This window comes from Salvia miltiorrhiza, chromosome 7 (assembly GCF_028751815.1).
Source record: "Salvia miltiorrhiza cultivar Shanhuang (shh) chromosome 7, IMPLAD_Smil_shh, whole genome shotgun sequence".
In the NCBI taxonomy this organism is placed as follows: domain Eukaryota; kingdom Viridiplantae; phylum Streptophyta; class Magnoliopsida; order Lamiales; family Lamiaceae; genus Salvia; species Salvia miltiorrhiza.
The window spans coordinates 1549292-1577235 of NC_080393.1; the positions used below are offsets into that span (position 1 = coordinate 1549292).

The window sequence follows — 27944 nt, forward strand, 5'->3', positions numbered from 1 at the left end:
CTTCTAAAGAAAATGATATAAATAAAAAAGTGAAAAAGAGAAGAGATAACTATTCATTCAATGGGGCCGTAAAGCTATTCTTTGACTGCGTCCTCAATCTTTCATTTCATACCTTTCATCTATCAATGATACATATGGATATGTTTTAGTTATATATGTGTAGAAAACATATAATACAATATAGTGTGTGTATATATATATATATATAGGATTAACTTATAAATTAATAAATAACATATTAAGATAATATGGTGAATTTTGCCCTCCTCGATGTTCGAACTCATGTTTGAATGATTATCCATGCATTACAAGAAGCTTATTCATATAGTTTACTGATTTATTCAAATCAATTCTTATTCTCGAAAAAGATAGTATTCCCATTGGATGACATCTCTCTTTCTCTCTCTCTCTCTCTCTATATATATATATATATATATATATGTGTGTGTGTGGTTCCATGGAGAATGTTATATATTGAGATAATGGAGAATAATGAATAAATTAATCTTTAAATTATACGAATAAATCAATATAATTCATGAACAGACGTATCTACTCCCTCCGTCCCATTACAGATGTCTCATTACTTTTTGACACGGAGATTAAGAAATGTGTTCAAAGTAGATAAAGTGGGTTGGTAAAAATTATTTAAATATTAGGTATAAAAAGAGAATATATTGTCAAAAAAGGAATGAGACATTCCATTATAGAAAGTGAGGCATTTGTAATGAGACGGAGAGAGTAATTAGTATAGTGAAAATCTTGTTCCTTCATGATTTGAACTCAGTTGAAAATGTCTGTTCATACGGAACTTTGATTTTGTTGGACTTATACAAAAGTTTATTATTTGATACATATTTTTTTTTTTTACAAAATTCAAACCATTATAATATTATATATGTCCTCTGGATATCAAACACATGATTTATAGCATGAATTGAATACGATCTTGTCCTAAATGAAGGAAAGGTCGCTAGCTACATCAATTATTTATAGTAAGATATATTCTTTCTTTCATCTCAAACATGATATATATGCTAAGATTCTTTGTTTGGTTTCATATAGCATGAATGTGGAAAAGATTCAATTGGCATCTACCCATTTTTCTTTTTTTTTTTTTAAATTTATTTTTTCTTTTTATTTAGCATTGCATGTATACCATAATATAATCCTCCATTTAGATATTCTTGATTAACGAATAAAGAAATTCCAAATCATTAGGAACTCATTTGAATCATGCTTGTTAAAAACAATTGTTTTAAGAAAATCCTTAATTATGGAACTCTGCGTTCCTAAGAATTAAACAGATAAAATCCAGGTCTTAAAAAAAATATTCTAGTTTTTTTTTTTTTTTTTTTTTGGGGGGGGGGGGGGGTGAGTGTTTCCCATCAAGAAATTGAAATTAGTGATGGAAATAGTATAATTAATAGATATTACTAAATACTAGTACATCCTTTTCTATTTTCCAATGAAGCATATTTGACTCCCAAGAGAAAAAGAAAGGAAAAGAAAAAAAAAATCAACTTCAAACTCACTTTTAATCATGTCTTGGTTGAATGTAAAACCAAATTATTTAGAGAGATATATTGTCACGTAAATTTGCATCACAATTTTGTTAAAAGATAATCAAAGTAGGACCATATTTTAATTCTTGCATGCCTTTAGATATTCACTTCCCAATAAGGGCCCATGACTCTCTTAGTTTTCAAACACTTCCCTACTTTATTATACTTCCTTTATTTAAACTCCCTCTTTTATTAATTGATTATTGAGAAAGCCTCCTAAAAATTTCAAATATAGAAGGACATGTACACTAGTTTAATATGATGAATATATGAATTTGTGATCATTTGAGTTTAATAAAATTATTAATATATTACTCAAGTCAAATAAATCGAATTTGTGCCAATTTTAATTTAGAAGTGATTTCTGGCATCTCATCGCATAGTTGGCAATGTACAACATAGACGAAATGTCATTTTAAATATGAAGTGAATAAATTTAACTTTTAAAAAAATTAACAACAAAATGTAAATAGAGATTTATTAGATATATAAAAATATAGATGCGATTCGAATTTAAGACCTTTAAAATTTGACATTAGGAATATTCTCTTCATCGACAGCCGATTATTCCTGGGAAGAGAAAGAAAAATATTTTTTCATCATAATTATTACATTTGATGCAATCAAGTTGATGTTGAATATCACCAGTATGTCAATACATTATTGAATAAGATAACATTACAGTAGACAAACATTTGAATTTTCCAAAAAAAAAAGTGAAAATAACGAGTGTTTTACAACTCTCTCTATTTGTGATGACATACAAAATCACTATTTAAGAAAAAATAACGAGTGCTTTACTACCAAAGTTTTACAGGAAAAATTTGTTAATTAATATAATTAGATTTTTGTGCATGAGATGAATTAATTTATAACTGTTGTCACTAGCTCGTGCTTAATTGTATTCCAATATATAAATTTTTTCCTTAAAAAAAAAGATGATGCGAATCATTTTAGAGCTTGCAATAAATTTAGCATAGACAAGTGGAATAGAATTAGTGCACTAAGGTTTTTTTTTTTTTTTCTTTTGTTATTCTTTTAATTTGTTGTTTTTTTGCACTAATAGTACAAAACATTTAGCTAAACTGGGTAGGATGAGTCATCTACCATAGTAGACACGGGTATAGCTAGAGAGCATTATTAATTAGAGCAAATCATAATTAAAATTAACTAATTAAATCCTATTAAAAGTCTAATTTTTAGAATGGGGCATGATGTAATTATGTGATGACTCAATCAACCAACACATAATATATATGGGTTCGTATATAACAAATTCAAATTGTATCTAAATTCTAAGCTCGATCGAGTTTGAATCGCTTAATTATATACCCCATATAAAAGTAATACGTTAATTAATCAAATTTCAAATTGTAATTATCCGAGTTTAAAGCTGTTATAAACTCATTTAAGTTGGATTCAAATCATAATCCAATGAAATTTAAAAGTAATTTTTAAGTTTATTGAGAAATTCCGATAATAATAATAATAATAATAATAATAATAATAATAATAATAATAATAATATATTATAAATAATTAATTTTAATTTTAAAATACTATAGTTGAACATAAATAATTTAATTGTGGAGGAAACATTAATGCTCAAAGACAATAGTATATAGTATTATTGTTAAAGAAACACTACTATACTTTTAATAGTTACTCATATTTGCTTCAAAGATGTATTAGGTTCGAGTCCACTGTCACACTATTTTTAAAACTATTTATTTATTAAAAAATAAAAAATACTTATATTAAATATTCTTTTCATTCATATAAGTAATCAAGTGAAAATGACCTTATCCTTATCACTTATAACAAATTTAACACAAGCATTCATAATTTGAGTGAAGCAATTTTTTTGATATTTAACTACACAACTCTCCATGTATATTTGATAAGGTCGTATTTATTTCATTTGTATTCATATATTAAACAACATGAAAATAAAAAACTGCCATTAACATCATGGGGCACAAGGGCTTTAAATTTGACAATCAAGCACCCACCAAAAAAAATAAAATCCCCAACCATGCAGAAATGGCTTTATACAAAATAATAATCATCACAAAAATTTGGGGACCCAAAAATAAGGTCTAAAATGATAGTGGATGCTTCACTTGTTATAGCTAGTGGAGTTATTTACAATAATAATACATTTAATACTCCATAATTTATTCTATTTTCTATTTTCTATTTTCTTAACTAAAGTTATTATCATTTATGGGACCAAATAATAGCACTTGCGCCGTCAGCTAAATAAATATACTAATTTTTCCCATAATCACATAATAATTTCCTTAATTAATTAGTTAATTTAATTTGCTTGCTTTGCCCAACCCCTTATAAATAATGATGAGGATTGATTGATGGCAAGCCAAAAGACATGGACAACTAATCTCTTTTTTTATTTTAGCATGTTAGTGAGGATTTTCAAGGCCAGTCAACTAAATATTATTGTAATGTAAGAATTAAATTAAATTAATGATACTAAGTGCTTTTTCTTGTAATTCTTTTTTTAATCTTTTTTTAGGTGGGCTTTTGATGCTTTTATTGTTGAGCATGATTTTTGAGTGTTGAGCCGCGGGGTGGTTGCATGAATTCCGATAAGGGCGGCGGCTGCCGGCGCCGGAGCGGCCGCCGGCCAAAGGGTAGTATAAATTTTAAAAGTTGTCTACGAATTTAATTTGAATATATTTACAAAGATAAATTAACTAAATTGTAAAATGAAATTAATGTCTTATAAGGTTAATTTATGTTTTTCCCGTTTGAGAAAATTATTTGCGCTATATGTAAATATATGGTTAACTGCCTATAAATATATACGTATCCGAAATTTGATTTTTAATTAAATCTATTTTTTTAATAAAAAATACATAATTTTTTTTTTTTGAAATTTGACGTGAACCAAAAGTTCGTTGGCTAATAATTTAATTGTCTGGAGTCCGAAGGAAAATTTGAAGGTACCGTTGAAAAGCTCTTGACGTTGTCTTTCTAATGATACTTATATTGTTGAGTCTTGATCATCGGAAGTGGTTGAAAAATGGCATGAAAGTTGATGTCATAAAACTCTACATTTTTTATTTTCTCCGACCACTTCTAGTGACCAAAACCCAACAATATAAGTATCATTAGAAAAATAACGTCAAAAGCTTTTCACCAGTACCTTCGGATTACCCATTAAACTTCAGGCAATCAAGTTATTGACCAGCAAATTTTTGGTCTCACGTCAAATTTCAAATAGTTAAAAATTTATGTATTTTTTAACAAAAAATAGATAAAGTTAAAAATTAAAATTTGAGTATACTTCGTGTGCTTACACACAATTAACTCTATCAAATATATATGTATGTTTTCCACGTAAAATAGAGGCTAGCTAGATGCATCGAATCAAATAAACCCTCTATATATATAGGCAATTTTCGGTAATTACAGTTAGATTTTGTTACTTTTCCTTGCAAAAGCCTCATTTTATTAATGACAAAGCTTCTAGATTATGATTAATAATAATGACCCACATCTGTATTTTAGGGGATAAAAAAGAAACCACAAAACATATGCAGCACTTGAATGACTTTATAACAAAAACAATTCCTTTTGGCAATAAATGAATCCTCAATGATGATTAAGTGTAGTTTAACAATGCATTTCTTTTTTAAGTACTAAAGCATAGAATAAATAAATAAATAACTATAAAAAAAAACTTAGATGAGAGCGTCTTAAGAGTTGAAATTCTTAAGACATATTAAGATTCAAATCCAAACACATATTCAATGACATCATAGATTTTTAATTAGTTTTTGATTGTGTGCTCATTTAAATCTTCATGTGTAACAAAATTTAATTACATTTCCACGTATATTTAAACACTTTTACGTATAAAAATGCAAGTACCTTTTATTATTTACAAAAAATAATACATATATCCTCAGATGTCATTAAATTTTGTAATATGCTTTTATTTTAGTAACATGCATAATAATTATTTATTAGATGTCACAATTTTATCCAGCGACAGTTTTAATGATCCTAATTCTTCATAAATCGGTATTTACTAATTCTTTTATCTCAACTAAAAATAAAATAAAATAAAAAGATATAATTAAAAAAAAATCCATTTCTAAAAATAACAAAACTCATAGACATTAAATTCTCTAGGTTACTCGAATCCTCACCCAACTAGTTAGAAATATAAGTTGTGCTTGGACACAAGTATAAAGAAATCTTTTTTTTAATAAAAAGATACCCCCAAAATAGCATGTATAAAATTGGAAAAAAAAATATTGGAGGTGAAAAAAAGCAAAGTGGCGGTAGATGTAATAAGATAGTGATAGTAACTGATGCATTGATTTGTCTTAAAACAAAAACTGATGCATTGAAAAGGAAGGACCACACTTCCCCTATTTGAGACATCTGCCTGTATCGATGGCACTACACTACCCTATTTTCAGCCTCAATTTCTTCAACAACATTCCCCACATTTTTCTTAATATCACTCTCACTCATTCATTTCCAATTTCTAAGAGCATCTCCAGCCGCGAGCCAACATTCCGGGCTTGCAGGTGGGCTCGGCAGCAGTGAGTGAGCCCCATCTCCACCGGACTCGGCTTATTGGGCGATGCCCCCATGCGACTTTCTCTCTCCTCTCCGCACAGAGCGAGCACATAAAAGCTCATCTCGTACTCTCCTCGGCGCGACAACGACAAGGGGCTCGCGCGAGCCGAGCGCATGGCTGCTCCACGAGCCCCCGTTGGAGATGCTCTAATTCCCATTTTTGAATGATTTGTAACATCGCACTCTTTCTGTCCCGTTTCACTTGACCTAGTTATGTTTGATAAAATTATTTAGAAACAAGTGTTTATAGTGTATAAAGAATGATTATCTAATTGAGTAATTAGTGGTCCTTATTTTTGTTAAAAATTGACTAGGTCAAGTTAAATGTGATGGTCCGAAAAAAGAATGCAGTATATAGAATGATATTGTCATCTATGATATTATGCTAGGTATAACTTTTTATAATAAAATTTTAAAAATTATAGCACTATGCTTGTTTGTTACATGGCATGAGATAATTTGTAATATTTTTGATTGAGATGTTTATTAATTTATCAAATATTAATATTATGTTTGGTAAAATATATAATTTTTTTTACACTATTACAGATGTGTGATATGTGACACATAATAAAAAAATATATAGATAATAGATAACATATCATTAATTTATAAATAATTTTAAATTTTGAAGCAAATAATATATTATGATACCTTAAATATCTATCACGCTCTTATCATGCGTAGCAAACGAGCCCTTCACATGACAATAACATTGCCCTAATGATTTCTTGATAGAGGTTTAATAATATCATCACAAAATGCACATTGGATGAATTATGAGAATGGTCAAGATTCTAAATAAGTAAAAGAAAATTGACAACTACATTCCTAAATCCATGCAGACAAACAAATAGATTCGCAAAGCCCAAGAAAAGCAAAGGAAACAAAACATTGTATAAAGCAACAGAAGCAACATTAAGAAAACCTAAAAAGAATAACACAAAAATGAAATCAAATCATATGTAGATATAAAAAAATGGTGGTTTCTGCTACAATTGCTGCTACGGACTAAACTTTCTCTTTATTTGGCCTTTCTTTATTATCCGCTTTAACTTTGTTGGCAAACACCAAATGCCAAAGGGGAAACAAATATTTACTCTTTTTTACCAAATCTCTCTCCTCTCTCACTCTCTCTCTATCTCTCTCATCGCTTTTGCTGACCAGCAAGGGGCAGGTCTTCGGGCAGGTCGTTTTAGGCATTCGACTGTAGCAAAACGACGTGCCCGTTGCCCCTCCTATCATGCTGGGCCGGCATTGGGGACTGGGGGCTTGGAAAACAAAGCAACACACACACCAAGATTGGTGTGTGTGTGAGTGAGATAGGAAGAAAGAAATGGCGTTAGTGCATCGCTTTATTCTGTTCAAATTCGTTGATGCTTTGCTGTTACTATTTTGCTGCTGAGAACGAGGCTGAGTTTCAAGGAAAAAAAAAGTTAAAATTAGAATTGAAAAAGAAACCTCTCTCTCTCTCTCTCATAATTGCATTGTCTTGTTCTTAAGCGAGTCTTGTCTCATACTCATATTTCAAGTCGGGGTTGTGAAGTTGGGCTCTTCTTCTACTCTCTCACTCTCTCTCATACAGTCGCATTCAGTGAGTGTAATTGTGTTTGTGTGTGCACCATTTTCACCAAGAAAGAAAAGATTGAATCTTGTGAGAGAATAGAGATTCTTGCCCTGATGGTGGAATGCTGAAAGATTGAAGCTTTTCTCAAAATTGAGGATGCCCATTTGCAAATTTCGTTTCTTCTTGCATCAAAGTTGCGATTTTTTGAAGAATTCGAAGACAGAGAACATGAATTCTTGTTATTTTTGAGTTGATTTGAGCAAAAGATTAGATTTTTCTGGACTAGGGGGGTGGGGGTGGGGTGCAAAGTTTGAAAGTTTACCTTATGAAGAAATAGTGTGCCAAGATGAAAGATGGAAATTCCAAGAAATCCAAGGTTTTTTTATTATTATTTTTTGCTGAATTGAATGTCATGTTTTGATTTTTTATTTTCTTATGCTGAGGTGAGTTTGTTTGTTTGTTTGTTTTTGGTATCATTTGAAGCTCTCATGGTCCAAGAAATTGATCAGAAAATGGTTCAATATCAAGAGCAAAAGTGAGGAGTTTCAAGCTGATGAAGCTGTTTATGCAGGTGAGGGACATGTATTTTTCTAGTTTCTTGATATAGTAAATGTCGTTCAATTTTTTTGTAGTTTCTCCTCTTCTTTGATTGCCTCAATTATATGTATTTGTGATATCTATACCATTGGATGCTTCAAATGAAAACAAACAATTTGTTGATTTTCAACTCTCTTGTTTTGTCTTTCACTGGTTTGTCTTTATTGAAAAACAATCAAGATATAGTTGGTTCCTGTAAAAAATTCATTTTTAACAAAAAACAAGATATATTTTTTTTTTTCACTTCAGCAGTTCTGTACAATTTGAACATAACCTTGATTGCAAAGGGATTCGCAAAGATCCACCTGCTATGGTGAATGCCTATGTTTGAATTTGCAGAGATTAAGGTGCTGTTTGATTTAGAGAATTGAGGTGTAATAAGTGATATAATTTTCTCTCTCTCTCTCTCTCTAGGTGGTGATGTTGAATGGAGGAACAGCTTTTCTGAGAGGGAACCATCTGCAGTAAAGAAAATTAAAACAGGTCAGTGAGATCATAGTTCTAATTTTGAATCTGTGAAAAATATGAAGTTCACTAAAGAAATATTTTACTATGTTGTATCCAACTAGTTTGTTGATAAATCTGGTTATGTTTCTTCTCTCTCCATTGATGATATTGATGATGAAGAGGATACTCAATTTCATTTTGCAGAAAAATCAGCAAAGAACATCGAGCGCTCCTTTTCCCGTTCACGTTCCCGTTCGAGGCGTGGGAGAGCCTACCTTGATCACCCTCAGATTATAAACATACAGAACTACAGGTTTGTTTCCTTTGATTGATGCCATCAGTTTCCTAGGCTTCACTTCTTAGCATGAGGTTTTCAAGTGTTCTTGTTTTCTCGAGCAGTCTCTTCGTATCGACATGGAACGTGGGAGGAAAAACGCCACGGGGCAATTTGAACTTAGATGATTGGCTACACTCTGCACCTCCTGCTGATATATATGTGCTTGGGTATGATTGATGATTCTAACTTGTGAGGGGGACTTGATGTTATCTGATTTTTAACCATATTATTTTATAATTTTTTTGTGTTATTTTTTTCAATATGAATAGATTTCAAGAGATAGTTCCTCTCAATGCTGGTAACATTCTTGGTGCTGAAGATAATGGTCCTGCCAAGAAATGGCTTGCTCTCATTAAGAGAACACTAAACAATGCTCCGGGCACGAGCAGCGGTGGCAGCGGGCGCTGCACTCCATCGCCCGCTCCTGATCCCGTTGCTGAGTGGAATGCTGATTTTGAGGGGTCAAGCAGGCACAAGGCCTCGACTTTCTTCCCCCGTCGATCATTCCAGACGCCGCAATGCTGGAGAATGGAGAATGACATGTCTGCCCCTCAACCTCGCCTTGATCGGAGGTACAGTGTGTGTGATCGAGCAATTTTTGGCCATAGGCCTAGCGACTACGATCCAAGGGGTTATAGGCCGAGTGACTGTTCGTCGAGCCAGAGGGCAAGTGATTACTCTTCTGGTCGGCGTCCGAGTGATTATTCCTCCGGTCCTCGAGCAAGTGACTATTCGTCAAGTAGGAGGCCGAGCGACTACTCGTGGGGCCAGAGGGCGAGTGATTTTTCACGATTGGGTTCGGACGAAGATTATCCGCCTGGAGATTCGCCTAGCACGGTTTTGTATTCACCGATGTCTTACAGTGCGTACGAGCCACCGTCTGAAAACGGGTACTCCGTTCCTGGACACTCGAGATACTCTTTAGTAGCTAGTAAGCAAATGGTTGGCATTTATCTCACTGTTTGGGTTCGGAGCGAGCTGACAGAACACGTCAAGAACATCAAGGTTTCGTGCGTTGGCAGAGGATTGATGGGTTATCTCGGAAACAAGGTATGCATTTACATCAACAAAGCAGTTTTTGTATCGAAACAATCGACTAATAGGTTGAAATATGATACTATTGCAGGGATCCATCTCCATTAGCATGTTGTTGCACCAGACGAGCCTTTGCTTCGTGTGCAGTCACTTGACCTCCGGTCAGAAAGAGGGCGATGAGCTACGAAGAAATTCTGATTTCATGGAGATCTTGAGGAAAACAAGATTCCCTCGAGTCAACGGTGCCAATGAGGAGAAAGCACCCGAGACAATTCTTGAACACGAGTAAGACCCCCTCGGTTCTATACTTGGTGAAACTAGTTCCGGTTTACCTAACAATTGCTGTTTATTGATGCCAAACAATTTTTTGTAGACGAATTATTTGGCTTGGAGATCTGAACTATCGAATAGCATTGCCTTACCGGTCTGCCAAAGCACTTATCGAAATGCAAAATTGGCGAGCGCTATTGGAAAAAGACCAAGTATGAAACTAATGCTCTTAAATCTGTTGAGTTGTATTTGAGAACTCTTTGTTTTGTTATTCTTTGCAAATTGGCCAATACAAATTTGAATTTATTTGTTTTTGACAGCTGCGGATAGAGCAGAGGCGAGGTCGTGTTTTTGATGGGTGGAGAGAAGGGAAGATATACTTCCCTCCTACTTATAAATACTCACATAACTCAGATAGATATGCTGGAGACGACATGCATCCGAAGGAGAAACGAAGGACACCTGCATGGTACGAGCTAAAGTTTTCTGCGCGTATCTCATATTGAAAATTGTATGAATGCTTATGCAAATGCTTTAATATTTGAAGGTGTGATCGAATCTTGTGGTATGGCGGTGGCCTTCAGCAGTTGTCGTATGCTCGTGGGGAGTCTAAGTTCTCAGATCACAGACCTGTTTCTAGTGTGTTTTGGGCGGAGATCGAGTCTACACCAAACAGGTTGAGGAAGAGTATGAGTTGCTCGAGCTCAAGAATCGAGGTGGAGGAGCTTTTACCTTACTCACATGGTTACACAGAACTCTGCTTCTTCTAAGAACGGGACGAAATGAATCTGGTACGAGTAAACACCACGCCCTCTGATTTATCCTTCGCGTTACCTAAACGAGAGCAAAATATACGCGAATTTAGCAATCTTTTCCACACATATCTAAACCTCTATATGTTTTGAGTTGCTTTTGTTGCATCCCTAATTGCACATTGTGTGTTAGATTTGGTACGTTTAAACCTCACGCCTCTGCAAAACACACGCGAGTCTTTTTCGCACATATCTGAGCTTCTTCGTGCCCAAACACGACGATCTTTTATCTTTTCGAAACACAGGATTCGCATAATTCGCCTTTTAGCTCATGTGTTTCGATTCTGTTTGTAAATCATTTAGGAAGAAGTGGTTTTCTCTGGCTTGAAATGATATGAAATGTGCACTAAAAGTTGCCCCATCTCTGCAGCTCGTGTCTCCGGGCTCTTGCTACGCGATGGGGACATCTCATTGGCCGAAAATCGAGAAAGGTAAGCCACTCCCCTCCCACCCTCATCATCTTTCAACACAAATGCTTAGCATGCTTCTGACTTTTCTTGTCTAATTCCCTTGCTCATATCTTCATCAGATGTGTAGATACTTTTAACTTCACACGAACGTGGCTTGCTCGTTTTCCTCCTCTTCCTAACCGACTACTTAACCGTTTTGGAGCCTCATTCATTCATCGAGATTCTCGGATTCCCATCACTAGGCGCACGCCTCCTTGACCAGGTACACCGTGTTTTAGTTGCTCCACGGCCCTTCCATGGCGAATGCTCGAGTTCGTACCGTTGTTTGCGCGCGCGTAACGATCGAAGACAGCCAAGTGGGAATGCAGGATTCTTGTTTTTTCTTTGTATTTCTTTAGATTTGGGAGATTCTTTGTTTGTTAGGACATAGATTCTTGACAAGAAGGGAAAATAGAAATGGTCAAAATAAGGACCCTCTTTTTCATCTTTTTTTTTTCTTTTTTGTTTTTTTGTATCTTTAATGAAGAAAAAGAAGAGAGATTGTGATGTAACACTCATTGCTAACGTGGTATGAGAAGAAAAAAAAATATAGTATTGAAATTTGGCCAATGATTTTTGCTGAAAAAAGTTGTTTTCTTGGTTCCCTCCCATCATTCTCTTTGTCTGCTTTTTTTCAATTTCATAGTGAAAAAAAAAAAATGAAGTGCAAAAGTAAAAAAAAAAAAAATGTACATGTTTGCAGATTTTGCAGGTGAAATTGTTATTAGATGCCATTTTGCATCTCTGTCTTTTACTGTGAAATTTTGCTAAAGTTTTTGACATTTATCAATTGGCATGGAGTTGCGCACTACTAATTTGTAATTATTGCAATCGGACTTTTAATTATATTTATTTATTTATTTATTTTGTTGGATATTATTACAAGCATGGAATTTCTGACATTATGTAAGAGAGCATGCTTGTGTTTAGTGTCAGTTTCATATGCTTAGAGGTGAAATTTTATATTGCTTCTAAACTGATTAATGTATAATTTATAGTCATTTTATATTATAAAGCAAGGAATTATTTAATTTCTAATGAGTCATTTGCTGAATTTAATTTTAAAAATACTCGCTCCACCGCTAAATTGTCGAAAAGAGGAATTTGCAACATCTATCTAATACTTAGGGCTCGTTTGCTATGCATGATAAGGGTAGGATAGATACTTATATAACTCTAATATGTTGTTTGCTTCAAAAATTAAAGTATTTTATAAATTAATGGCCCATTATTCACTTTCCATATTTTTTGGATTTTATAACACACTTGATAGGTGTGATAACGTAACACTTTTTTATATATATTTTATCAAATATTATATTAATATATAATAAATTAATATATATGTATCACTCATTATCTCATACCACGTAGCAAACGAGATTGTAAGTTGACTATGATTTATGATATACTTTCATATATTTATGAAGGCTTCAAAAATTTTCAATTAATTTTAATATATGATGGGAGGTTAAATTTCAATATCAAACTCGTCTAAAAAATTAGAGGGGAAAGATGGGATAATATGATGGCATTATTGAAGTATTTAAAAGAATTAATTTAATTTGCCACAAGGTCTATATGATGAGATTTAATTGAGAATCAACCCTATATCAAAATATATTTTGAATACAAGGAAGTATTAATATTAATTCTTTACGATTTTGTATTCAATAGTTGATTTTTAAATAAAATTAAGTTGTAGTATATAATTAAATCAAATGGAATTGGCAAGTGACGATCGAGTGCTCCGTACTAATGATAAGATTCTACCATTATACGAACATTAATCATCGAAGAAATTAATTAATAAACAATGATCCATTTTTTAGAGGGAATAAATAAATAATGATCATAAAAAAAGCAATGTTAAGGAACTTTAATTTAGTGATGATGAAGCATTATACAACGCAACCCTTAATGATAAGCAGATGCAGCTTTTTTTGTTTTTTGATGTTAATGTTGTCCACAAAAGTTGATGTCCATGATTAATTATTACACTAGGGAATCTTTTTATACTTTTTAATCGAGTTTAATTTTTTTATATTATTAAATCACATTATATGTTGGACTGAATATACTCCCTCCGTCCCGGCCAAGACGCTACATTTAGCTTTCGGCACGGGATTTAAGGAGTTGTAGATTAATGTTTTAAGTGTGTAATAATAAAATGATAAAGTAGGAGAGAGAAAGTGATAAAGTAAGAAAGAAAATGTAATAAAGTGATAAAGTAGGAGAGAGAAAGTGATAAAGTAAGAAAGAGAAGATAATAAAGTGATAAAGTAGGAGAGAGAATGTAATAAAGAAACACTTAATTAGTGTTAATTAAGTGCTTAAATTCCCTTATTTTTTCCAAATATGGAAATGTAGCACCTTTGTTGGGACGGCCCAAAAAGGAATATGTAGCATCTTGAGCGGGACGGAGGGAGTATATTATATTAGTATGTATTCATGAATATGATATTATATATGTATTATATTGTGAAATTTGGGATGATTTAATTGCAACAAATTTAAAAGTCGTGTTGTATTCTAAAAAACAAAAAAAAAGTCGTGTTGTAATTGCAATGTTGAAATTAAGCATAATTTATGGTTTGAAATAAATGATTTGATTTTCATTTAATTCTTACAAACCTCAGGCTTTGCAAAAAGTTTTAATTTTGATCCAAAATTGAAAAATGGGCATGAATAGGTGAATTAGCTACGAGATATGTCGAATACTTATATAGTCCAAGTTAATAATTGTAATTATGATTTGTAATTAAATATAATAATTACATAAAATCAAAGCTTTGTTTGTTATTTTTAAATGTAAGATTCAGACTATCGATTCACTGGGCCTTGTAGGCCCAATTCCGTATTTTATCGAAAGGCCCAATTTTGAAACTTATAAAACCCATATTCATATCTGTCTCGAATAATTCACAAATCCACATAAAAAAAAATACTAATCTACAGGATTTTTGAACTTCCATTCACAAATCCACTTATAAACTTGAAAAATCACTATATACACAAAGATATGAGTTGGTCTTGGGTGAGGTCAACCTCATGGGGTGAGACGGGTCGGGTCGGGTCGGGGCGCGGGTCGGGTCGGGTTTGGACGCGGGTTTGGGATAAAGTACACATTATCATTAATAAAAGTAACAATTATTGTGAACAAATGTAATAATTTCAAAACATTACATTTCTGCATATCAATAATTACTTTTCATTATAATAACAATTACTTTGAATAACGGAGAAAATAAATAGAATATAGAAAAAAAAATTAAATAATAATTCAAGTAATTATTGTCTTGAGGAAAAGTAACTATTGATATGATGAAATAATTCAAATAATCATTGTCTTGAGGAAAAGTAACTATTGATATGATGAAATGTAATGTTTCTAAAGTATTACATTTGTTCACAATAATTGTTACTTTTATTAATGAGAATGTGTACTTTATTTCTGGTATCCAAGACCCGCGCCCAAAACCCACCCGACCCGTCAAACCCGCGCTCCGACCCGACCCGACCCGTCTCATAGGGTGAGGTCAACCTCACCCAAGAATTTGCGCAAAGATATATGTGTTAGGTGAATTATAATTGACGACTATCTAAAAATCAATTAATGTTTTTTTTCATAACTCCAAAAATCAATTGATTAAAATTGTAACAAAACCATCATCTAATTAAATAATCACAACTGGAGAATTATGAAATTAGAATTCGCAGCAGCAAACCTAATTAAATTTACAAATCCCTATCGAAAACAATATATATTCATTTTTTATATTTCTTTTTTGAATCGCATCTCTTTATATCATCACGAACAATCCGACAATCTCGTCTCTTTAGATAATCACAAACAATCTGACAATCTCGACATCCAATTGAGCAAAATGCTTGAAAGCTACTGCATTACCCAACAAAAAAAGAAGCAAATATCTTCATAAAATTCAACTCGACACAATCTATTCAATTATAAAACTTAATCATTAAATTGATCGAGTTCAAATTCACCCCGAAGCAAGTCCCTTTTTTTCCTCGAACAAGATTCACTCAAAAAAAAAAAGTCTAATTGTGACGATATTAACAACTAAACCAAATTTCGTCATCAAATTACAACGAATTAACGACACACTAATATGGAGACTTACATTCTAAAAAATTAATGATAGAATTTGCATCGAATATGCTACGGAAATATTTTAACAGACAAAATATTTTACATAATAGGGTTTAGAGCAGTCATGATGGTTTACAAGACAAAATACACTATAGAGCAGTCATGATCAAATTTGCTACGAAAATATTTTAACGACGTCATTAGCGACAAAATATTTTACATTATAGAGTATAGAGCATGGTTTAAAATGTAAAATACATCATGCAGAAATAAACCATTAAAATCATTAATATAAACATAAGAAATATAGAAAATACGTACCCATACATGTATACGTTTTGACCGTCGTGTATTTTGTTTTTGCAAAGCGCACATGCATCGAGAAAACCTTCCGGCCATCTCCGATCAAGCTCTACGTCGTCGTTTCGCCAAGGGAACGTGGAGATACACTTCTCAGCCGCCGCATTAGGAGGCGGCGCCGGCCGCCGCTTGATTACTTATTTGCGAGTCGACGGAGTCTCCCACGCTAGGCGTACGGACTAAACGTTTCATAATTTCTGAGTGAATGAATTCTAGAAATTTAGGGTTAACTAATGATAACGAAGAAGACGTAATTGAAAACTGGAAACTGAGTTTTTAGGGTTTATGAATGAATTGTAGATAGAGAGATCTGAGTAATTTGACAGCTAAATTTAGGGTTAGAGAAGTAGAAAGAGATAATTAATACTTAGGAGTTTATGGAAGACGAAACCTAATACGACTATATAAGTATATATGAGATGAAAAATTAATGTTTTTTTTTAGTAATTTATAGGGTTAAATCGCATATAATTATATAAATTATTCAACTCTCAACCAATTCTCACTTTGCACATAAACTTTCAAATTATTATTAAAATTACTCAATTATTAATTTTTTTTTCTCATTTTGCATATTCATTCATTTTCCCTCCAAATTACTTTAGGCCCCAAACAATGTTGTTTCGATCCAACTATACAATATAATATTGATGATGACTAAAATATGCATCAGCGTTGTGTATAATAGGGTTGAAATATTTATCTCAATTATTAGTATTAATGCTATTATTATTGTTATTTTAAACATTATGTGCAATGTTGACTTTCAACATGGCTGGTCTTATATGTGGTGTTGGGATTCGAATATTCTTTCGAAGAAAAGGGAATTCAACCTTGGCAACCTAACCTTGACTCCTAGCCTCGACAACTCAGCTCTGCTTCGACTTCAGCGCTGACGATTCAGCCCATAGACAAAGACTAATGTAATAGGGACTTAGGTCCAATTACTTGAATTAATGGGCCCAAGTGCCTTAGGTTTACTTTGATGCTTATAAATAAGAGTTTTATTATTAGTTTAGATGATCTTCTCTATTTCAGTACTCACCATGTAAAATGTAAACTCACCCGTGGATTTAGATCTTTACGATCGAACCCACGATCACGTGATTATAAGCCAAGTGATTATTTATGCCGAGCGATTATATTTATGCTGTCACCACGATAAAAAATAGACGAGTATGCAAAATGAGAAAAAAAAAAATAGTTGAGCAATTTTAATAAAATTTTTAAAGTTTATGTGCAAAATGAGTTGTTGAAAGTTCAGTAATTTATATCCAACTAACCGTATATATTTTTATTCAGTTTCACATTTTTGCACTTTTGATTATACTATCTGTTAATTAGATTGATTATATTCAGTTAGTATATTTAATTAAAATTTGGTGCTGCTTTCTTTGTGCATCCATTGATAATGGGATCATAGCCCAAATGATTAAACTAAACCAATTACTTATATTGGTGTAATCAAATCACTTACTAATATACTAGTAATAAATTAAACTAAACCAAATGAAATAAAAAGTACTGACGGAAAGTTGAAGAAAAATTATATTGAACCATAAAAAGAAAAAAAGAAAAGAAAAATAAAATTCTGAGTCAAAAACGTGAAACGCGAGATTATGCTTTACCAAACACGCTTTTAGGCTTCTTGTTCTGCAAGACGCCTTCTCTATTCTAGCAAAGAACCATAAATAAACCAAAAAAAGCTCAAAACCCCCAAAACTGAGAATACATATTTCAGCCAAAAATCGAACTCAGATCCGAAGAAGAAACGCAGAAACCCACCGATTTCAGCTGCACAAAGGCAGATAAACACAGCAAAAATGGAGTCAGTTTTCGGGCTGGTCGGAAAGGATTTCGCGATAGTGGTGGCGGACACATCGGCGGTCCACAGCATTCTCGTGCACAAAACTAACGAGGACAAGATCATGGTCCTAGATTCTCACAAACTCATGGGCGCCTCCGGCGAGACCGGCGACCGGTGAAATCTCTTCTCCGAATTGATTGGGAAAATGTGTTCATTTCTGTTTTTATTGCGTTTTGTTGGAGAATTTAGGGCTCGTCTCTGGTTTTTCGGTTTTATCTACGAAAGTTTCGTGGATTGATCTCGTTTAGGGTTTATATTGAGTGTTTGAACGTCAGTCTGATTGCAATTTTTTAGGGTTGGGCTTTTGGTGAAGTGACCTGTGTAGGATCGGAGATGTGCATCCATAAATTGCCGAATAGAAATCCAGCATATGGAGAGAACTGAAATATTGTGTTATGATAATGTGTGATATGATGTCTAGAGCTGTGCTTGAATTTTACATGTTAGTTATTCACATACTTGATGGATGATAAAATCCCGACGTTTTCTATATAATGCTTGTAATGATTCTGAGTTTTTATTAACGTATTCTGAATTTCGTGGTGCTGATAAGTCAGAAATCGAGAAGCCTTAAAATGTTTTGTTCGATAACATGATTGGTGAAGGAAGGAAAGAATGTAGTCTAGGCAACTCTTCACTAATGGAAATTAATTTCTTGTAGTAATGCTGCATTGTCGTTGTTTCATAGCTTTAAATGATTTGTTGAGTGCAAGTCTTTCAGTTAAAGTATCTCATATTGTAATCCAGGACTGTTTTCTATCTTCCCATCTTGCGTTTGTTTGAGCTTCTAGCTTTTTTAAAGCTTTACAATTGTAATATAATATTTTTATGAGGAAATTTATCGAGTCCTTCAACTAAATACTATTGATTTCACGTGTTCTTACTAATGTCTCCTCTCTAGATGTTAAAAAGATGTTTCTTGTAATTTAAAATTTGGCTGCTTCAGTTATCTACTTGCTCTTTCTATTGTTGGCTGCGGTTCTCTTTCATATGTCAAGTTTAAAAGTGACAATTAGTTTTCTGTGAATGATACTGTAGGGCTCAGTTTACAGAGTATGTACAGAAGAATGTAGCTTTATACCAATTCCGTAATGGCATTCCTCTGACAACTGCAGCTACTGCAAACTTCACCAGAGGCGAGCTCGCAACTGCCTTGCGGAAGGTAATACAACTCTGTGGGAGTTGCTTTATGAGTATTTGACTTGAGTTAAATGTTTGGAAATTTTGAGGTCCTTTTGATTAGTTACTATGATATTTTACATTGTGGGGAACAGAAATGTTAGATTATAGATATAAAGTTCATGCAGCTTGGTATATTTCTCCCTACATTTTCGCTAAAGAATTTATTTTTGAAACCAAGGACATGCAAAACAAACTATTATGTTTTTTTGTATTTTGGAGACAGGCTTTCTCTGTTGGAGTTGTTTATTTAAAGGATTTGCTTTCTCCATCATCGAAGTTTGCTCTTGTAATTGTGATTGAAAATCCTGAAAAGCCTATAAGCCACAATTGTATGTTGAAAAAAGTAGATGTGTGTGTGTGTGTGTATGTGTGAAGATTGTTCAGTTCCAGACAGTTTTATTATTCTTGCTGAATTAGCATAGCCTTGACTGATCCTTTAGCTGGACTTTTCTTTATATATTCAAGAATTCTTTGTGGATATTTTGTTTTTCCTTATTACTTAGTATACGAACTCAATGTTTCTGAAACATTCTTTTCTAGCTTTTTAGCTCCATCAAATCTTAAACATAACATGTGTCTGGCTAGTATTCTTCAAACCCTACTGCAATGTGTGTGTGTGTATGCCCGTTTAAGTTGCGAACAACATATTTCATCTTCTAACTAGTGGTAGATGCTAGTTCTGTTTGTTTGGTTTCCACGCTTCTTCTTAAGTGAGAGAGGGATCAAGATTAAAACTATTGATAGACGCAACATTATTCGGTTCAAAGCATTTGCACCGACCTCTAATCTTTGCTATGTTTTGTTTTTCCAGAATCCATACATGGTGAACATCATCCTGGCTGGATACGACAAGGATGTAGGCCCTTCCCTCTACTTCATCGATTACATCGCCTCCCTTCACAAGGTTGACAAAGCAGCCTTCGGTTACGGGTCCTACTTTGCACTCTCCTTGATGGATAGACACTACCGCAGGGACATGACTGTCGAGGAGGCCATCGAGTTGGTCGATCAGTGCATAAGGGAAATCCGTAGTAGGCTGGTCGTAGCCCCTCCAAACTTTTTAATCAAAATCGTGGACAAGGACGGGGCAAGGGAATTCGCGTGGCGTGAGTCCATCAAGGATGCCCCCGTCGCTGCAGCGTGATTCGGCCTCACTTGTTTATGGATTGCATCTGTTTTTAATATGTAATATGCCAAGAACTCTTGCAGCTTGAGGAAATTTAGGTGCAATTAGTGTGTGAACTGCGTGGGTGAGATTTCCTCTTATCTAAGAGATTTCTCTTGCTAAGGACCATTGAATATGCTTCCTTATTCTTTTACCTATATGTTTCCTTACTTTAAACACTTGCATTTTCTGGTGATGCCTTTTTGCCCTTTTCGATTTCTTCTCACTACACTAAAATTCTATCGATGGGAATGAAATTCATTTAGTTATATTAATGAATAAATGCTGCATTGTTATAAGTCATATTTCTTCATTGGCCATCTCTTTGCAAGCTACTGAACTTATTGATAAGCCTAATTCACATCAAACTTCAAGAAGAGATTTTATTTATTTATTTATTTGATCAAGGCAGGAATGATTTGAGTATATTAATAATTGTTAGGTTGATTATGAGTAAATAAGTGTAAATTATAAGAGTGAAATTATTTAAATTATGTGTCGAGTAATGTTCAAAAATAGAAAAAATATATAAAAGAATTACATGCATAATTTTAGGGGATGGTGAGAATATTAGAAATTAAAGTTTCATAAAATTATATATATAGTTATATAATGTAATTATGTATGGGCAGATACCTTTTCTGTACCGAAATTAAGAAGAATAAGATTGTAATGTAAAAGTATGTAAATGTCTGCGAGTCCATATTATTGCCCAAAATAGAAATGAGCCATATAGTTTGGGACAACCCAAAATAAAATACGTATCACTGATAATAGGACAGTGATCAATTATCAACTACAAAATGAAAATTGAATGCTAAAATATACTTATATAAACACTAATGGGATATCATATACTAATAACTAGTAATTACCAAATTAAACTAAATACATGAATAGAAGAAAGAAATAGTTTCGACTCTTCCGGGCTTCCGCATCCAACATGTCAAAAGAGAAAGGAATGAGATCGCTCATTCTCTAGCTAAAGTTTCGACAGATTTTCTTTCACATCATGTTTGGAATGAACTTCCAACTTTTATGGTGGGTCATTTCCACATACCATGTTCACGTGATTAATAAATTCATCTCTCTTTTCCCCTCAAAAAAAAAGAAAAAAGAAATAGTAATAAAGAAAATTACTATTTCCCTCAAAAAAAAAAAAAGACTATTATTAGCACATAAATGACGTGTGTAGCCACACTAAACCGTCGAAGATAGCATATATGTTTGTTAGCACACTCACACTCACACACACACACACACACACACACACAGATGCAGCATAGCAATCCCACTCTCCTCGATTTTCCGTTCTTGACTTGGTATTCAGCAAACCCAGATTTTCCGCAGAGAAAAGCCCTTCGATTTGGTACAGTTTTCTCGACCCATTTCCACTCCCACCTCTTGCATTTCTATTTTTGATTTTCTTTTTCATCATTCCTCTTTTGCCAGAGTAATAGCAGTGGCTTCTTCTGCGTGTTGGCGTTTGCTTTTTTTTTTTTTTTTTTTTTCTTTTTTCGAAGAATCTTCTATTGTCGTTTTCTCAGCTTTTAAACCCAGATTCAGTGCTTTCTGGTAGAGTTAATTATCTTGTGTTTTCATTTTCTTTTGTGGTGAGATTGTAGTGATCAGTTTCCTTGCTTAATATTGTTGATTAATTTCAGAATTTAGACATTTCTTTTTTAATTTCTATTTTAATTATTCTGTTCATACAAGTTTTGTTTTTTTCTTTATGTTTTGATAGTGAGGGGAAAAGGGAGTGTTAGGTTGGCAGATAAGTATGAGCAGTGTTGTATCTTCTTAGCTACATTTCATCAGCATATATGTATATATATATATATATATATATATATATATATATATATATATATATATATCTATATATTGTTGAATTGTATTTTTGAAGTGGGAATTCATGTTGTGTGATGCAGGTGGATCTTTTTTGATGAATGTGATATGGGTTTTTCTAATTCATTAACTAGAGTTGTTATATAGTACTTAAATTTGGATTAGGTTTGAGAATGGTGGAAAATGGAGTGAATTTAGTTAAGTATTTTGTAGCCAAGATTTTGTTATTTTAATGGAATTGCTCCTTTTGCCTAGAATTATTGTTCGTGTAGTGCGAGTTAGAGTGTAACGCCAACTCTATTGGTTGATTTGAAATCTTTATTGATCAGTTCTTTTAATGTTCTTCGTTCTTTCTTTCTTGACAGATTAAATTAAGAATGTACTACTTTTGTTTGCCTTTGCTGGGAGGAGAAGGAATGTAACGAAACCTGGATTCGAGACATATTAGTGTAACCAAAAGGTTTGTGTTGGGACATACAATCTTTGCTCTTGTTATATTGTTTACTGAAATTTATGAGTAGGTTAAGTTTTCTGTCGTTCGACTGATGAGGGTGAGCAATCACCTTCCGCTCATTCTTTCTTATACAGGCGTATTGTGATCCTTTGATCGGTAAAGTGGCATTACGTGGCTGGTTTACCTCAACAGCGTATTGCGAAGTTTCTCTCTGCAGTTGGTGATGGGCACAATTCATGATAAGTCAGATGATGAATACTCGTATGTTGGAGATAAAGGGGATATTGGATTCATTGACTTTGATAATTGTCAATCCGTTTGTAGCTATAACCCTGCTGAGGAGAGTGATGTTGTCAACATTTCTGTTCCGTTTCCTCTTATTGAAGGAAGAAAACCTCAGTCGGGAATTGTTGGAGAAACGATGTTCGATAAAGTTACTATCAGAAACACCAGCGAGGAGTCATTAGATCTATGGTCTGTGAAGATTTTTGACTCCAAACCTGAGGATTCATTTAGGATCTCACTAATGAAGCCTCCAACTGCTGAGTCTGATCCGGAATACATCGAAGATTATATGGAATTAGTAACGTTGGAGGAGAGAGTGATCAGACCGAACCAGGCTTTGACTATTTGGTTGTCGTGCAAACCAAAGGAAATTGGCGTGCACTCAGCAGCTGTACACTTCAGTGTTGGGGATGAGGTGATCGAACGGATCCTTTATCTGCTGGCAGAAGATAAGATCTCCAAGTCTTTGTCTTCCTCGAGACAATACCAAAGACGTCGGATCAAGAAACAGAACATTTTTAATCAGCATGCACCCGATGCCGCATATGTTGCAGCACAACGCCCTTCCCGGGGTCCAGGTCGTGGGTTCAGACATCAACTGCCCGAGTATCCTATTCCAGTGGAAATCCGCGACATGTTAAGCAGGCACGAGATCCCTGATCCAGTCATTGAGGGGTTAACAGTAAAGAACTATTTTGCGTTCTTCAAGAATCTACTAGCAATGGAGGAGATAAAGTTGGAGGTTTGATGGAATTCATTACACGTCCGATTCTTTTCAAATGTGCATCTCTACGGAGTTATGTTCCGATGTTTGTTAGCATAATATTTTTTTGTTTTTGTTTTTGTTTTTGATAAATTTAGGAAGATATGCAGTCGTATTCCATGGAGGGTGTCACCATGAAGAGCAAGGGGCAGATGTTGTGTCTTGAGGTCCCAGGATTGGCTGAGAAAAGGCCTTCACTTATTGCTGGTGACTTCATATTTGCCAAGCTTGCTTCCGATGATGAAACTTCGGGGATTCACCATCAGGCACTCTTCTAAACTGAACATGCCTATTCTTATGAATATCATTATCTGACGATCGTGAGCCTATACATAATGGATTAATATAGTGCTTCCTTCGTTTTAGTTTAGGTGAAGGTTTTCATGTTCTAAATGATAGCCTCAATCCATATTAATTGCTTTGTTTGTCCAAAACTATCAAGACTTTTCCTGCTTATTGGTTCGTGCAAACTTTACTCAGTCTTTTTATGCCCCGCAGATTTAGCAAGGCTATTTGTTTGCATGTTTATCATATCAATTTATGATGCATTTCTGAAAATTAATCAAGCAAACTAAATCTTATGAGTTCTGGTGGTGGAAATGAACTTTTGCATTGCTGAGACTAATACACGTATTCTTGTGAACATCCATCTATCATATATGCTTTTACGAGAGAGTAAAAAGTTATATTTTTCCAAGCATCCCTGTTGAAAAACATGTTTCCTTGTCATATAATAGTGCCATTCTCCATTTATTACTAATTAAATTTACATGTTATTCATCTTGAGCTATATGTAAAAGTGTTACCATAATCCTGGGAGCCCCCCGGTTTGTTTGATAATAATTATTTAGTTATGGCTTTGCTGTTTGTTTCCTGGTATGAAGTAATTTAAGACCGAGGATAAGGAGCTACAAGTAGAAGTATTTACAATGCAAGCAATAACTCAAGCTTCTTATACAGTAGAATCTATGTTTCTTGTGTTAAAAGTCGTAAGTTTCACTGGTCAGTTCATCAAGGCCACTTGTTTTAGTATCATCGTGATTGAAATGCTGATTTCATTAAACTTTTTGCTAAAAATAACTCCATGATTACTTATGCAAGCTGACGATTATGGACATTGGTGAAACAATGATTTAGACTTCATAGGCTGGGCCAAATGTCAAATGTGATCAGCTAATGTAAATTTATTGAAGTGTTTCTTGAAATAAAGCTCGAGGTCGTCTTTCTCGGGAAGCCAGTTCTTTCTCGTGTCGAATTCATACTGAACTTGTGTTTTCTGATACTTAGCAGAACTTGTTTATGAGGGGGGAAATGTCAGCCAATTATGTGGCATCCAGAGCTTCGTTTTGTTGGAGATACTGGTTTCCTATCTTATGGAACCAATGCATACAATCTTGTTTACATTTAGATAAATTTCCCTTATAGTTTAGATATATATTTCTCTCTTTCATCATAGTTATCTAGAATAAAGGAATGCACTGTAATTCCATAAACCCTAGATTTAGGATTTCATCTATTTAAAGATGAAGTAGAGGTCGGTTAGCATGGCCTAATGAAATTCGGTCTTCGGGCATAAGAGTTCCAAGAACTCTTCTGAGGTTTCTTTTGCTGTCTCAATATTGTCAATCTATAAAAAGAGTATTTTGTTGTCTGTGTAAGAGTAGGTAGTGAATATTCTTTAAAAGCTGAATATTTGGTTGCTTATCGTGCAGGGCTACATCCATCGAGTAGAAGCCGAAGAAATAATATTGAAATTTGCTCCACAATTTCACTGTAGTCACAGAGATAGGAACCTCTATGATGTACAGTTCAACTATAACCGGACAAATATGCGGCGGTTGTATCAAGCTGTCGAAGCTGCTCAATCTTTAGAAAGGAACCTTCTGTTCCCATCTGCAATGTACAAAGTGAGGCTGGGGCAATACAAAGCTCTCACACCTATATTTTCCGACCTGAACGAGGAGCAAATGACGGCTGTTAACATGATCCTTCTCCGCAAAGGAGGCCCTCCGTATGTCATCCACGGCCCCCCGGGTACGGGCAAAACAAAGACTCTTATTGAAGCTATCCTTCAAATTTACCGTGGAGATAGACATGCCCGGATTCTAGCCTGTGCACCTTCAAATAGTGCAGCTGACCATATACTAGATAGGCTGATCAATGAGGAAACCGTTCAAGTTCAGGAGAATGAGATCCTTCGGCTTAATGCATTCTCACGTCCTTTTGATGATATCAACCCCGATCACATTGATTTTTGCAGTCACGAGGATGGCATCTTCGTGTGTCCTCCTTGCAAAGACCTTGAGCAGTACAGGATCATCGTATCTACGTATGCGAGTGCCTCGATTCTATATGCAGGAGGCATTCTGAAAGGTCATTTTTCATACATTTTCCTAGACGAGGCTGGCCAAGCTTCTGAGCCGGAAGCCATGGTTCCTGTATCTCATCTACAATCAAGAAATACTCTCTTGGTTCTCGCGGGAGATCCTATGCAGCTAGGACCTGTAGTTTTCTCTGCAGAAGCTGAAGCACATGGACTTGGTACTTCATTTCTGGAGAGACTTTTCGAGTGTGATATCTATCGAAAAGGAGATACTACATTTATGACGAAGCTAGTGAGAAATTATCGGACACACGAGGCAATACTGCAACTCCCCTCAGAAATGTTTTATGCTGGAGAATTGATTCCATGCAAAGATGACAAAAATTCCTCAACTTCCTGGGAAGGCATAGTTCCAGATAAGGGGTTTCCTTTGCTTTTTATAGGCATTCAAGGCTGTGATGAAAGAGAAGGAAGTAATCCATCATGGTTCAACAGAATTGAAGCAAGCAAGACTGTCGAGATGATTAAAGTTTTGATAGAGGGAAAAGGGCTCAAAGAGGAAGATATTGGGGTCATTGCACCTTACAAGAAGCAAGTAACTAAAATAAGAGAGGCGCTAGAATGTCTAGGCAATCCGAATGTTAAAGTGGGAAGTGTCGAACAGTTTCAGGGACAAGAGAGGGAAGTCATTATTATCTCGACTGTCCGTTCAACTGTGAAACACAACGAATTCGACAAGGTTCATCTTTTGGGATTTCTGAGCAACCCAAGGAGGTTTAATGTTGCTGTTACCCGAGCCAAATCTTTGATCATTATCATTGGGAATCCGCACATAATTTGCAAGGTATATAGAACTTCTTCTTGCATGTTACTGACTATGTTTGAAGTTGCTATTACTATTACTAATTATATCAGAGCCTATCTCTATCAGTACTTTAATAATGTTGCATATGCTAATAAAGTTTAGTTGTTTAAATGTGGTAGGATCCAAACTGGAACAAGCTCTTGTGGTATTGTGTGGAAAACAACTCCTACAAGGGTTGCTTCCTTCCCAAACAAGAGGTAGAGTCTGCACAAGCAGAACCTTATTGGGGTGAAAATGATCAGCCATCCGGGTCAAATTGGGATGACGAAGGAGGCGGATGGCAGCCTTCTCAAGATCAATGGGGCGAGGACGATAGCTGGAATCAGCCATCGAGCATTCCTTGGGGTGAAGAAGAAAATAACCATCCCAAGCCATCTGATGTTCCTTGGGGCGAGGAAGAAAACAATCCCCAACAATCTGATGAAGAAAATAACCATCCCAAGCCATCTGACGTTCCTTGCGGCGAGGAAGAAAACAATCCCCAACCATCTGATGAAGAAAATAACCATCCCAAGCCATCTGATGTTCCTTGGGGCGAGGAAGAAAACAATCCCCAACCATCTGATGAAGAAAATAACCATCCCAAGCCATCTGATGTTCCTTGCGGCGCGGAAGAAAACAATCCCCAACCATCTGATGAAGAAAATAACCATCCCAAGCGATCTAATGTTCCTTGGGATGAGGAAGAAAACAATCTCCAGCATTCTGATGTTCGTTCTTGGGGAGGCAAAGATGACGAATTTCACACAACCGATGTGCCATGGGAGTAAAGTTCAGTAAAAGAGAGCAAAGGAGTTTCTAGTGGTGAGGAAGACTCAAGGGTCGTATGGCTGGAACTTAGTGCATAGTTTACTAAAGCTGTCACTAGTTTCAAACTATACATCTCTATAGAAACTACCAAATAACCAAGATCTTTTGTGGATCTCAAAATATAACTGTTTCTATATAGTCCTATTGATTTGATTTCAGTGATGCTGAATGCATTATCACAATTCTTGCTATTAATCAGATGTACCATTGAT

The 27944-nt window shown here is 34.4% G+C and overlaps 3 protein-coding genes across 4 annotated transcripts; all 3 read left to right on the forward strand.

Moving 5' to 3' along the window:
• Nucleotides 1–7252: 7252 nt before the first annotated feature.
• On the forward strand, nt 7253–12208 carry LOC130991438 (type IV inositol polyphosphate 5-phosphatase 7-like). Of its 2 annotated transcripts, none has more exons than XM_057915670.1 (12): nt 7253–8125; nt 8233–8320; nt 8761–8829; nt 8998–9106; nt 9193–9297; nt 9400–10180; nt 10257–10450; nt 10539–10647; nt 10756–10904; nt 10983–11226; nt 11551–11678; nt 11777–12208. In XM_057915670.1, the coding sequence occupies exons 1-10, from the start codon at nt 8096–8098 to the stop codon at nt 11203–11205; spliced, it is 1857 nt and encodes a 618-aa protein (XP_057771653.1). In that variant the 5' UTR covers nt 7253–8095; the 3' UTR covers nt 11206–11226; nt 11551–11678; nt 11777–12208. The 2 variants fall into 2 exon arrangements, with proteins under 2 accessions (XP_057771653.1, XP_057771652.1); XM_057915669.1 differs by having other exon boundaries at nt 11618–11678.
• A 5580-nt stretch (nt 12209–17788) lies between these two features.
• LOC130991439 (proteasome subunit beta type-2-A-like) lies at nt 17789–20580 on the forward strand. Its single transcript, XM_057915671.1, has 3 exons — nt 17789–18151; nt 19076–19199; nt 20031–20580. The coding sequence occupies exons 1-3, from the start codon at nt 17994–17996 to the stop codon at nt 20361–20363; spliced, it is 615 nt and encodes a 204-aa protein (XP_057771654.1). The 5' UTR covers nt 17789–17993; the 3' UTR covers nt 20364–20580.
• A 1011-nt stretch (nt 20581–21591) lies between these two features.
• LOC130991440 (probable RNA helicase SDE3) lies at nt 21592–27890 on the forward strand. The gene is made up of 6 exons (XM_057915672.1): nt 21592–21753; nt 22598–22692; nt 22821–23713; nt 23833–24000; nt 25447–26901; nt 27042–27890. The coding sequence occupies exons 3-6, from the start codon at nt 22910–22912 to the stop codon at nt 27690–27692; spliced, it is 3078 nt and encodes a 1025-aa protein (XP_057771655.1). The 5' UTR covers nt 21592–21753; nt 22598–22692; nt 22821–22909; the 3' UTR covers nt 27693–27890.
• The last annotated feature ends 54 nt before the right edge of the window (nt 27891–27944 follow it).

Bases quoted from the DNA above. Each gene is read 5' to 3' on its own strand.
- LOC130991438 (XM_057915670.1), top strand. From the start codon at position 8,096: ATGAAAGATGGAAATTCCAAGAAATCCAAG. The intron at 8,126-8,232 runs GTTTTTTTATTA...TATCATTTGAAG, and splicing joins GAAATTCCAAGAAATCCAAG to CTCTCATGGTCCAAGAAATT. The intron at 8,830-8,997 runs GTCAGTGAGATC...TTCATTTTGCAG, and splicing joins AGTAAAGAAAATTAAAACAG to AAAAATCAGCAAAGAACATC.
- LOC130991439 (XM_057915671.1), top strand. From the start codon at position 17,994: ATGGAGTCAGTTTTCGGGCTGGTCGGAAAGGATTTCGCGATAGTGGTG. The intron at 18,152-19,075 runs GTGAAATCTCTT...ATGATACTGTAG, and splicing joins TCCGGCGAGACCGGCGACCG to GGCTCAGTTTACAGAGTATG. The intron at 19,200-20,030 runs GTAATACAACTC...TTGTTTTTCCAG, and splicing joins TCGCAACTGCCTTGCGGAAG to AATCCATACATGGTGAACAT.
- LOC130991440 (XM_057915672.1), top strand. From the start codon at position 22,910: ATGGGCACAATTCATGATAAGTCAGATGATGAATACTCGTATGTTGGA. The intron at 23,714-23,832 runs GTTTGATGGAAT...TGATAAATTTAG, and splicing joins TGGAGGAGATAAAGTTGGAG to GAAGATATGCAGTCGTATTC. The intron at 26,902-27,041 runs GTATATAGAACT...TAAATGTGGTAG, and splicing joins ATCCGCACATAATTTGCAAG to GATCCAAACTGGAACAAGCT.